Source organism: Dysidea avara, chromosome 1 (genome assembly GCF_963678975.1).
Source record: "Dysidea avara chromosome 1, odDysAvar1.4, whole genome shotgun sequence".
NCBI classification, from domain to species: domain Eukaryota; kingdom Metazoa; phylum Porifera; class Demospongiae; order Dictyoceratida; family Dysideidae; genus Dysidea; species Dysidea avara.
The window spans coordinates 61,189,846-61,203,617 of record NC_089272.1 but is presented as its reverse complement, the minus strand read 5'-3'; the positions used below and the strand labels follow the sequence as shown (position 1 = coordinate 61,203,617).

The window sequence follows — 13,772 nt, the reverse complement described above, 5'->3', positions numbered from 1 at the left end:
AGCACATGCATGTTATTTGTAGAGATTTCAGCTACAAACAAGTCATACAGTACATAGTTCAGCTACAAAAAGTCACAAGTAGAGAGCTCAGCTGCAAGCAGGTCACCCAGTAGAAAGTTCAGCTTCAAACAAGTTACCCTGTAGAGAGCTCAGCTGCGGACAAGTCACCCAGTAGAAAGTTCAGCAGTACCAACAAATCACCCTGTAGAGAATTCATCTACATACATATCACCTGATATATTATGGAGAAGTCAGCTACAAAAAATTGTGTAGAGAGATCAGCTACAAACAAATCACCTTGTAAAGAGTTCAGCTACAAAAAAATCACCTGTATGTACAAAAACAGTCACCGAGTAGAGTGTTTGGCTACAAACAAGTTACCTTTAGTAAATTCAACTACAAACAAGCTACCCAGTAGAGAGTTCAGCTACAAACAAGTCACCAGTAGAGAGTCCAGCTACAAACAAATTATCCTGTGTAGAGTTCAGCTACAAACAAATAAGGTTCAGCTATAAGCTAGTCACCTGGCAGAGAATTCAATTACAAACAAGCAATATAGTAGAGAGTTCAGCTACTTCTGTAACTACATTAGGTAGTAGATTAAAGTAACTACAGTAACACAACTAGTTACATAGTAATTTGTAACAAGGATTAACTGTCCAAAATTGCAACAAGTTGGATAGTTACATTCTATTGAGAAAAGTTCATTATTATATATATATAAAAAATTGTACAATTATTTGTAACGCCTCTGGCTCCAAGTTTCACTAGGACTCGGCAACAAATTCACCCAAATTGTCGTTATTAAAATTTTTGACATTTACCTACCATCACAGTCACTTCTCGGCTGCCTACTTGGATTTCACTATTTTTTTTCACCATGGGGCCACATCCATTTTTTACAGCTTGGCTGTTTTGGACTAGATATTACTTAGATATAAAAATTTATATACGTCCATGTTAGGCCACCTCAATTGGTGGTCCACTGATCGTGTTCCTTTTTTGAGAATGTAAAATTACAGAAATACATGGAAAAAAATGCTCATGTCATGCAACTAATTTGAATGTACAATTTATCTACAATTGCATAGGTACATGTAGTCTTTCAGTGTTCTAGTTATAATATCAAGCATTGTCAGTTGGTTGCAGTAAAAGTATTTCCTTCAGTTGATTGACAAAAGTCAGCACATCAGTGAAGGTGTTGTATAGTGGGGTAGGAGCTACCCTCATGATGTTAGGCTTCCTTGTGTCACACTAAATAAAATTTAAAAAAAGCTACACAGTTGTCCTTGTGTACACTTACTAATGTTCCTTGATGTAGGAGTTTCTTATACACTTCATCAGCTGAGCAAGAAAATTTTAGTGATAATTGGCATTCTCTTTGTGCTGGGTCACTGGGAGTGATGATCTCCACTGCAGCTAAATATTAAAATAGGCTACAAATCATGTTTGGTACAAATTTGGCTATGACATTTATACATAGTGGCTAAATATGGCACAATATGCATAGCACAACAAGTTAGACGTTCAGTATACATTCCTTTTACAACTGGAGGTTTGGGCATATATACTCGAAAAGTGCTTCATTGTTTCACGGAGATTTAAACATTGACGATTACTTTTAAAAGACATGCAAATGTGACTACTATATTAGAGCATTTGACTGCTCTATTACAAGTGCAGGGTATCTTGATCTATTTCTACAGGTAATTGGGTGTTTGGGGCATATTATAACTACCACATGTTGGAAGTCTACTAAGTTTTCATTAGGATGGAGATGTCAAAATAATCATAATACAAAAACTTATATACGCTGGTTACTATACCCTTGCTGTAGTTTATGTAGGTCAGTGTTTAGTTTACCACCATATTATGTAGTACAAACCTGACTTTAATCCATTCTTGTCAAAACATGACTTCTTATTACAAACCATTTCTTTCAGCAGCAACTCCAGGTATCCAGTTAAAAGTAATGATTTCTGTCTTAGTTGTCTAATTGTAGTTTGCTTGAATATCTATATGGAAAGATTAATTTTATTTACACAAAATTCTGTGAAACTACTCTAATAGAACATACACTATTCTAATAGAATATACAGTAAGTATCAAAATACTCTAATAGGACAGTCGTTCATACTGTTCAGATAATCAAGAGTCTGGATAATTGAGTATCTACTGCATTTAATTTGTAACATTAACTCTTAACTCAGAATAACCTGTATGTGCATCTAGTGATCATGGATGATGAACTGGTGGTTATATAAGCAAGACCATTGAATGAGTGCTACATGTGTTATTAATTGCTATCATTTGTGGCAAGAAGATCAACAATTTTTTTTAGTGAGTCATCCATCTCACTACTCTGTATGGTACACTGAATTGTTGATTTAACCTCTAAACAGTGTTGAGGCATGCAGTTACTTTTTAAAAGTAACTTGTTACATAATATATTATTTACAACTGAGCTACTATTTAGTTACAGTTACATATTACCCATATGTAACCCAATCTGGGAAAACCGGGCTTATCGCCTATTTAAAAGTATTGAGAAACGCCGGTTTTAAGTATTTAGTGTGTTGTAGCTTGCCAATGGTTGAAGCTAGGTGTACCAAATTTTCACATGTTTTACACCAATTCCTTACTTTCCAGAGCATCCACTGTGCAAGTAGCCAACAACTAAGTTTCCCACCATTTTAGATAGTTTTTAAACCGAGGTTGACTGTATCAGGTGAGCTGCAAATTGGGTGGGAGGCAGGGGCCCTGGAAGGCGGGCACGATGGTGTTCAAAAATTGAAAAGGAAGGCCAAGGGATGAATTAGGCCAGATTTTGGGCCATTGAGGTCTCAAAACTGGCTAAAATGAAAGGAAATTCACAGCAGAGGTACTTATTCAACACCACAGAGCTGTACAGCCACATACAGTCATCTCCAGGCTGACCAGAGCTCCATTGAGGCCCCACACCACATGTACGGATCACCACTGGGCTTGGCAAAAGCAACCAGCAAAACCAGACCACTCAAGTCTAGCTGATTTTGATTGTGGAATTAGATAGTTTATTCTTGTAGCTTTGTGTCCTGGGTGAAAAATCAAATCTGCTGACATGGGCAATAAGATCGGTTTTCTCAGACTGGGTCACATATGATAAAGTAACTATAATAATATTACATATTATATTACTTTGTGTCCACAGCCTTAAGCTGTCATGTGTGAAACTACCACCTCATCACGTGACATGATTGCTTTGTTGAACAAAGTGCAAATCTTGGTCATAAGTAAGAAGCTGGCGAATAAGTTTTATTCAGTAGGCTTTTGTGGCTAGGCATTACTCAGTGGATTACTAATGAGATTAGTAACTTCCTTTTTTGTAGCAATAATATTAAGTAATATTGCACTCGTTACAGTAACTTCATTACTTAGATAACGTGTTACATTTGTAAGTATAGTTAACTTGAGTTATATTACCAGTTTTATAGCATATTTCATTATATTATTACTTTGTTACCACAAAAGTAATAATTATTACGTAACACCTTACCCCCAACACTACCATTAAATACATTGAAGTAGGTATTCATGTTTTAGTAGAGTGGCATAGTGCAAATAATTGGGAATTTCGTGCACTTTGTGATACAACTTTCCAGACAAATAATACTCCTGGTGACATTTACTATTTTTTGATATAGTGCCACTGCAGGTTTTGCCTTTGGCAACCCTTTACAGTTGTTTTTGCATTAAAATTCATAATTTTTGCCTTTATCTTTCAGAGGCATTATTTTACACTGTTAAACCATACTTTCAAATTAAAGGTGTTGTTCTAAGAAACAATATGGCTTTTGTTTGAAGTGAATAGCTTGTTCCACTGCAAAGTTTTAATACCCATAAAATTTGCTGATTTTATTTGCCCTAGGGGTGTAAATTACACAGTAAACTTTATAGAAGTTCATAACTAATATGAAATTATTACAACTTTGGAATGAAATCACTTTTTGACTTCAAATGAAAACTAGGTTGCTTCTTTCAGCAAGACCTTTAATTTGAAACCATGTTTTAACAGTGCAAAATACTGCCCCAGGAAGATAAAGACAATTATGATGAATTTTCAATACAAAAATAGCCACAGAAGTCACCCAATGGTCAAATCTAAAATGGCACTATATCAATTAATGCAACAAGAGATACAATTTATATGGAAAGTTTCATAATTGTATCACAAATGACACAACGTTTGCACTATGCCACTCTACTATTTTAAGAGTTCAGGCCACAGGGGTCTACGTAATTTAGTAATAGTCTCCGGCCTATTATGCCCAATATTTTACCTATTATGCTTCTGAGCATTGCTCAAAAATTAAGCCTATTATGCTCAAAATTATGCTTTCAAAATCAAGATTATGCTCTAGAACTGATGATGAGATTAGAGAACCATCATTATTATAAATGAGAAAACACAATAAGTAGAGTTAGCTTACAGTATGTGTGACCTCGGTCTTGTGTGACCACAATCAGATCGTAGTAAAAGATCTGTGTGGGCACGGCAAGGTAAATACAAGAACAAAGCTGACAAACGTACATACATACAGAAAACAAAAAAAAAGGTGATTGGTAGTTACAAATTTAAGGAGACCACTCACTGCAGTTCCTAGCCAAGAAAATTCGTTGTGAGCATGTAATGCAAGTGTTGGCTGCTCTATCTAGAGTCTGTCTTATGTTAGATTTGGTGGCAATAGATAGCTGAGTGAAATCAATCTGTTTTATTAGAGTATATTAGCCTTTCCTGACTGCTGTATCAGAGTAAGTGACTGCTCTATTAGAGTATCTCGATCTTATTTCTGCAAAAGTGTGAATAACCAAAAAAGAAATGGTTTCATAAGTTATATTACGTGTTTTTAAACAAGAAATGCACTAATAATACTATTAGCAGTGAATATTTGCTTTCTTTCAGGCACGTGTATTGCGCATTTTAATAAAATTTTCAAATATCTTCCCTATTATGCTGGCATTATGCTTGATGCTTTTGGTCACCTATTATGCTTTAAATTATGCCAGCATAATCGGCCGGTACCTATTTAGTAACCCTCTGGCCCTGTAGTAGCACCTTTGTTTACTTATTTAGACTTGTTAGGCCATGAAAAGTTAATTATATGTTTCTGGTTCCCTTCCTGGTCATTATTTGTTAAACGAATTGTGTAATCACCATACAATAATTTGTAATATTTTAAAGGTTTTCATGTCTTGTATACACTCTTTCCTTATAAAGGATGCACTAATTTTATACAATAACTTTTTTTCCCTATAATTCCATGTACTGCTATAGTATGTCAAATGCAGTGTACCACATCCAAAACTTGCAAAAAAAAAAAAACAAAAAAAAAATCCCTGGTCAATTTTGGGGAATTGGCAGCACCAGAAACATATAATTAACTTTGCACGACCTTATGTAGCTGCACCTAAACACTCTTGACAGCTACTTGCAACAGAGAAAAAGTACATAGTGCTAATTAATAGAAACAACCATTATTCCACCCGTAGCTGTTGTTCCCAGTTTAAAATTAATATTGGTGTGCGTAATAAACATGAAAAGGGTTTAAGTAACTTAGACACCTCCAAAATCCACCACAAAAAAGGGTCTAAGCATGTATAACTACACTGAAGAGTACATGTATTAACTTTTTCAATATATACAGATGCAGTATACTAAATATTATACCAATATGACAGCCTTAATTATCGTCATTGACATTTGTAATCATTATTTTATTAGTCATAATATACTAAACAGACCATAAGAATGTATAAAACTCATTATTATGGTATGGATTCATGAGTACGAATTTTGGTATTCAAACTCTATTATATGCAGAGTAGTACTAGACTGGATGATGATATCTGTTATACCCTATACATGTACTTAAAATCCATTAGTATAATGAACAATTATTATAGTCACTCACATTTAATGATGCCAGTAAATTGACAGTCTCCAATACTGGTGGATTGGTTAGTTGAAAACCCGCTGCACCTGGTTGTAAGTCCAGGTCTAGAATGATACAAAACAGCAAATAAACATTTATAGTGAAGAAATTACATCACCATTTTGCATTTCAAATCTTGTTTCTCTCTTATGTGACCACCATCCCACCAATCTGCGGATAAAACATGATACAATAAAATGAAGAGTATGTACTAGAAACCAAAAATGGAATGGTTACTATTATACTCTTGATTACATATATAATTATGGTGTGTTTTTACTATTGACAAAATTTAATACGCATTCATCAAATTATTAGCAAATATCTTTACAACATTATGTAGTTTGCAAGCACCACACACCTTGGTATGCTAAAATCATATGCATGTTTTTTGTGTAAGAAGAATCCACCAATACTACCAGGACCACCATTCATGTACTTGTAGTTACACCAACAGGCAAAATCCACTCCCCAGTCAGTTAAGTGTAGTTCAACATTTCCTATGGCATGAGCCAGGTCTATACCGACATAGCAGCCCTGTAGATGGGATTGTTATACAACACACTTAATGCACAGTAGTTACTTTAGAATGGGCTGCTGTTACAATAGCTTCTATGTCAAATAGTTGTCCAGTAACGAAATGAATTCCTGTTAGCAAAAATGCATTAAACAATCACTTTTATTTGTTAGCTTACCGCTAAATAGTATAAGGGCAGTGTTGTCTCCCTCTTCTGCTATCTTAGCTAATATGTCTTTTGTTCTTAGAGTGTGCTCACCCTAGCATATAAAGTCAGTACAAAATTAATCATGGCTATCCAATCAATATTACCACCCATGAAGATACAGTAATTTATAGGCACTTAATTACTAATCAAATAATGTACTTGTGACAATAACATGCATGACTGCTCAAGAGATGTATTTGTAGAGGTGTGTAGATGGTCACTGCAGTATTCACATAATTAATTTGGCCAATTGTATAATTGTCTGGGGTAAAACACGTGGGAATGGTTGGTGCTGACTGCAAGAAGTCATTTACGAAGTTAGAAGGATATACTGTAGAGTATCTAGCTGCCATACCAAACATTGTAAATTAACACCTCAGTCTGGGACAGATCAATAAAGAATAGAATAAAAGCTTGACTTTATAAATCCTATCAATGTGTGTGCTTGTACAGCCAGAATATTCTGGCAGATAAATACTCTCTTCAATAAACGCTTGCTGCTCACCATTCTTGGATGGATAGTTACCAATGAAGTAGTAGGATCATAATGGTGATACCTTAACTGTGACTCAACAGCATGCTGGAGTAATAAATAGGTGTAGTTGGATATAGATTAATTCATTGATAACTATATTTATCACACATTGTTACTCACTTGATCAGATGGAAAAGTCTGATGTTCCATTAGAATTTTGTGCCGCGTTGCTGTTGGTCGATAAAAGGCTATCATCCCCAAGTGAAGATTTGTTGTCAGTCCATTCATGATAGCTATCTCCAGTTTTGGATCATGTGACCCTTTTGTATATAATAATAATACCACTCAGTGATATCCCTAGATGTAATTGCAGTTAGCTAGACAATGTCTTCCTTACTTTACATTATGAACTCATCAAATAATAGTATAACAATCTGTAGGCCAAACATTCAATTAGATTCTTTTTGTGGTGAATTTTGGAGGTGTCTGAGGTACTGTACTTAGACTTAGACCCTTTTCATGTTTATTTAGACCCTTTTACGTGCACCTGCACAGGTAACGCTAGCAATGCATCACCACCTGAAAATTAATTTTAAATGTGTAACTATTAATTCCGGTGGAGTGATGGTTTGTTTCTACTAATTGACATTACATTTCTCTGTTACAAACATCTGTCAACAGTGGTAAGGTACAACAACTACATACAGGATCTAGACTTCAGACCACAGGGGTCCAAGTAATTTAGTAACCCTCAGACCCAGCTACGACACAGTGCCATCAGGTTACTAAATTACTTAGACCCTGTAGTCTGAAGTCTAACTATTACTTAGATATTTAAATTTGTAGATGCTGTAAACAATCCTTGTGTATAAAAATATCATTTATTGTCAGTAAACATGCTAATCAAGATATACAGCTGTCCTAGTGCATTAGCTATGGGGGGGGGGGGATATTTTTACTGCATATAGTTAGTAGTATATAGGCATTGACACTGGCCTAAGGCCTACATCAAATATGCCAACATAATAAACAGCATAATAGGCTGGTCCTGTGCTATGCCAGCATAATGCTAGAATATTAGGTGGATACTTCAAACTATGGAGCTTAATTCCATGAAAATAGATCAGTAGTCCCTAATGAGAGCAGTCAGTGAAAACTGCAAACTGTAATAGAGCACTCAAATGCATTCTGTATAACTCCTAAGATTGATACTTTCTAATAGAACAGTCACTTTGTAGTGAAACACTCTAATCAATAATTCACTGATTAAAATGTTCCGAGATAATTATAAGAAATTTTGCTAACCTAGGAGTATGATGCAAGCATAATGGGAACACTGAAGAGCATAATATGTGAAAATTGTGGGAAATTCTTTAAAGCATTTGGGCAAAATTTTGAACATATTTGATTCAGGCCTATCAGCAAGCTACAGGGTGTAGCTACCTGCCCATTTATAGGTACAATACTGAAACTGTAGAGCATTTATAGCCAGGTATAGCTGTCATGTAATTATGTGCAAATTATGGAATTGTAATTATGCTCAATAAAGCTGTGAGAGTTTAACACACATTACCGTGGTAATCTAAAATGTGATATGTGTTTGTTTTTCAATGAATAGAAAATGTGAACTATCATCTCCCACTAATCACAAGTGCATACCATGTTAGCTACATGTTTGCATGTATGTTCAGTTTATAGATATGTTACATGTCATCATTCTGGAGGGCTGAGGAAAAGGAGTTTAATGAACTATGTACTTTTGTGAATTGACATTCAACTGAAGGAGTTGTAAATTCGTAACTTGGGGGCATATTTTAATTTCAGTATATCTTTTAGAAAAATTACATACCATCTCCCCATCATATACAAATGCATTAATACCTCTCAGTGTTGTAGGGATAGCTATGTGAAGGCAAAGGGTTGATTAGTCAAGAGTTAATATGAGTGGTACACATTAAGTACACAGTTTTAATGGATATAGTTAGTTTACATAATTGTTTTATGTTGACAACCTACAGTTACATGTTATTTGTGCATTTCCTTTAGAGTCAAAAAATGAAATTTACTACATGCAAGCTTAATACAGCTAAGCTGTGTTAGCTATTATATACATAAAATCCAACAGTGCAGCATCTTTTTGTGTTACTAACCAACTAATATTCCACTCTGCTCAGTCACAGTATCCTCAATACTAGTCCATGGTCTCTCACCAGTAAATCTGCCACGATGTCCTCTACACACATGCAATAATATAAATGATTAGCCTTATACACATGTCAGCTATACACTGTATCTTTCTACTTGAAATTTTTTGCATGCGTTTCCTGTATTAGAAAGCAATTAAATTGAGTTACTATATCATTAGTGCTACATGTTTCTAACAATTTGCTATCTCATTAATTTCTGGTATGGTCTATTGATCAACGATGACATCATACTGGTGTTAATGGTGACAAAGTGCATTGTGTAGGTGTATGAAAATTAATCACTAAAAGTGAGATTGCAAGTGGATATAGTTACCATATTGTACAGCTCCACTAGCTGCAGGGAGTAGTGTGCATACACTTCTGACCAGTATGGCTTAACTAACCATCATGCATGTAACTATAAGTACAATTCAGCAATCTACAAGAAACCTAAACAGCCTATTTTGAATGTTTCGGTCATGAATGAACTGAAATAAGTGTATGTTAGTCAACTACCAGACACTAGACCGTTGAAGATGGCACAATGCTGTTAGAGCACTTGTATACATTACATGTACTGTGTATGGTATCAAATGTGACCCAGTCTGACAAAACCGGGCTTATCGCCTATTTAAAAGTATCGAGAAATGCTGGTTTTAAGTATTTAGTGTGCTGTAGCTCGCCAATGGTTGAAGCTATGTGTACCAAATTTTCACACGTTTTACACCAATCCCTTACCTTCCAGAGCATCCACTGTGCAAGTAGCCAACAACTAAGTTTCCTGCCATTTTAGATAGTTTTTAAACCGAGGTTGACTGTATCAGGTGAGCTGCAAATTGGGTGGGAGGCGGGGGCCCTGGAAGGCGGGCAAGATGGTGTTCAAAAATTGAAAAGGAAGGCCAAGGGATGAATTAGGACAAGTTTTGAGCCAATGAGGTCTCAAAACTGGCTAAAATGAAAGGAAACTCACAGCAGAGGTACTTATTCAACACCACAGAGCTGTACAGCCACACACAGTCATTCCCAGGCTGACCAGAGCTCCATTAAGGCCCCGCACCACACGTACGGATCGCCACTGGGCTTGGGAAAAGCAGCCAGCAAAACCAGACCACTCAAGTCTAGCTGATTTTAAATGTGGAATTAGATAGTTTATTCATGTAGCTGTGTGTCCTGGGTGAAAAATCGAATCTGCTGACATGGGTGATTAGACCGGTTTTCTCAGACTGGGTCACAAATATCAATACATGTGCAGTAAGTATGATTACAATAGTTGGATGTATGCATGTGTATTGGGTTTCATTAAATTATAACTGATATGTGTATGTATGGCTAGTAATGGTATGTATGTCATAGCTAAGAGTTTGTATGTTCCAATTCACATTTTTGTCACTAATTCACATTGTTGTATTGGATTTTTAGATCATGTACTTGTGTACAGTGTGTGTGTGTGTGTGTGTGTGTGTGCGTGTGCGTGTGTGTGTGTGTGTGTGTGGTGTGTGTGTGGTGTGCGTGTAGTGTGTGTTTGTAGTGCATGTGTGTTTGTAGTGCATGTATGTGTGTAGTGCGTGTGTGTGTGTAGTGCGTGTGTGTGTGTAGTGCGTGCGTGCGTGTGTAGTGTGTGTGTGTGTGTGTAGTGCATGCGTGTGTAGTGTGTGTGTGTGTAGTGTGTGTGTATGCGTGCGCGTGTGTGTGCATGTGTGCGCGCACGCGTGTTTGCGCATGTGTGTGTGTGTGAGAGTGTGTGTGTGTGTGTGGTGTGGGTAAGGCAGCATAGTAAAGCACCAGCCTGGTAATCAAAAAGTTCCAGGTTCGATGTTCAAGCGTTGCCCAGTGCTACTGATTTCAAGAACTTTACTTACATTGCTCCAGTCTACCCAGCTATTTAAATGGGAGCTTAGTCACTTGGCATCAACTGGAGAAGTAATTAACCCACCCGGCTGTAACATCAAATGGGTATCTGGTGGCAACCAGAAACTAGTAAATGCCAACCATCCATGTTTCACACAGCTGGTGAAGGTCCAGGTGGGACTATGGGTGCCCATACCTTCAACTGTGGATCATGGTACAGCCTCCTGTTGGTTACTAGTCCTGCCTCAGAATAATTTGTATGTGCCAAATCATAGCATCTGAGTAGCACACAGGTGTCTCAGTGTTGGTTCACGGGAAATGCCAGCAGGGTATCTGCTTTTGTGTGTGTTTGTGATGAAATCCATACAACTACTGTATACAGATAAGTACTATACTATACCTCTTTTGCCATTTATCCATTTCATCAATTACCAGCTGTTTGGCTGTGACCGGCTGTAGTCCAAGTGAGTGTCCAACAAAATAGATACATTCATGTTCTAATTAAGTATTAAAATGATTATACACATTCCACCAAATTAACTAAGCCATTGAATGCAGCTATATCATCAACTGTTTAATCGAAGATATGGTATGCATGCAAATTTATATACGCTCACTATGGAGATTGGAATCTTAATGAATCGACATTATTGTTAGCAACATAAAAATAACTGTCAGGTTTCTTTTGATTAATACACTTGTGTAGGTTTTCTGTTTGAAATCAGGATATTGTCATTATAAGAACTCAGCTGGACGTTTACTAATATACTGTATATACTAGAGTATCTGGGCTACATACATTATACCAATGTACATATATACTATGTGCATGTAACTTTACAAAGTACAATAAAAGTTAAACCTATTAGTCAACCAGTTAGGCTGTCTGTCAGTAAGCAAGCAAGTTGCTGCAACACTATGTATGTATAGCTAAACCCTCAGTGCATACACATAGACTAGTAGATTCAATTTATTATTTTAAACTATCAATGATTGGCACAATGCTGTTCCTCCCTGTTGGAGTGATGTAAAGTTAGACATAAGTACACCTAGCTATACAAAGCAACACTACACCATGCCCATGCACACTCAACAACATCTTAAAATCACATAAGTGATAAAAAATGGCAAAAAGAATGCAATCTTTAAGGTCAGCTGACAATGAATTCCTGTCTGTACCTTTACATCAAAAGAAATTTTGTGTGAAGGTCGTTTGAATTGAGAAGAAGATAAACATAATCATAGCTAGCTAGCTAACAAAATTATCAGTAGTTCACTATGAAAATATCAGCTAGCTAACTAGCCTGCTGTGTAAGTGCATAGGCGGTGTAAACCGGGAGGAGGGGAGTGGGAGGTGGGGCATGTTTCATAGGAAAACACTTATAAGAAAAGCTACAGCTTATAATTAGCTAGCTAGTTAGCTACCTCTAATTGTATCGTTGAGAAGCGGGCCACTATCATCAAACTCTTCCAGTAGTTCTGACACACGTGGTACATGAAACTGCTTTCGTAGGTTCCCAACATCGTCAATTTTATCCAAGTGTCTGGCAAATGCTTCCTCCGTTATAGTCAATCCTTGCTCCTTCGATATTTCTAACAGAGTCTCTCCTGGTTTCTCCATGATGAATGCAGACGAGGTATAGTCTAGCTCCCCGAAAAATATGTAAGCGACTAAAATAGGGTTGGCAGCACCAGACTAGACGAGGTTAGTGACACGACTTGACTTGGTTAGTTGGGTTAATATGAGTGATAGCACATTTTATCTGCACTGGCACTTACTGCTTACGCATGACGTAGCTATGGCAACGTATTTATAGTTGTCACTTCAACTATTAAATACAGCAGATTAGTGAAATTACTGCCAAGATTACGGAGAATTTAGTTGTCCGTGATCTTCCAGTAGTGCCGGAGTTATGCGATTATTTGAATTTATTTCACAGTTAACACTTACTGCCTGCCACTAACTAATAAGGATCCTGTTTGACTGGAAATTACACTATAGTTATTAGCTAACTGCAAGCCTGTAGTTCTATGCTAACCACATAGTGGGCAATTGGAATCAGTGGAAATGGAAACTGGAAATTACGGAGATTGTCAAATTTTCATAATAATATGAGAGAGAGAGCCATCATGATGTAAATAATGTATGACATATATACACAGAAACTAAATTGTGGTATGTCATCAGTGGCGGATCTAGAGGGGTTTCTGGGGTTTCGACAGAAACCCCCTTTTAAATTTAGCTCAGTGCAAGTCTAAATACATAAACATTGTTGTACTGACAATTTGTGATATCAAACAACTATATACCACTATATTTCAATAACATGCATGCAGCTGCACTTAACTAACACCATTTATAGCATTAAACCCTCAGCAACAATTCACTTTTCATCTCCCATTACATTAAAAACGATCGAGATACTCTAATAGAACAGTCAAGTAACTACTCTAATAGAGCAATCAAAGCTACAGCTTATAGTCACCATCTTTGCCCTATATAGTTAGCTATAGTATTTACAGTTTAAAGCATTGGATTTATTGTAATTGCTAACTAAAAGTAGCC

The 13,772-nt window shown here is 36.4% G+C and overlaps 1 protein-coding gene across 1 annotated transcript; it reads right to left on the bottom strand.

Annotated features, from left to right (window-relative positions):
• Positions 1-1,054: 1,054 nt before the first annotated feature.
• Positions 1,055-12,642, bottom strand: LOC136239492 (kynureninase-like). Its single transcript, XM_066030236.1, has 13 exons — positions 12,632-12,642; positions 11,607-11,703; positions 9,323-9,405; positions 7,353-7,492; positions 7,203-7,277; positions 6,668-6,749; positions 6,556-6,620; positions 6,334-6,509; positions 6,091-6,143; positions 5,952-6,037; positions 1,886-2,015; positions 1,304-1,419; positions 1,055-1,254 (listed from the first exon to the last, which is right to left on the bottom strand). Exons 2-13 carry the CDS (start codon positions 11,624-11,626, stop codon positions 1,126-1,128), a joined length of 1,155 nt encoding a protein of 384 aa, XP_065886308.1. The 5' UTR covers positions 11,627-11,703; positions 12,632-12,642; the 3' UTR covers positions 1,055-1,125.
• Positions 12,643-13,772: the final 1,130 nt, after the last annotated feature.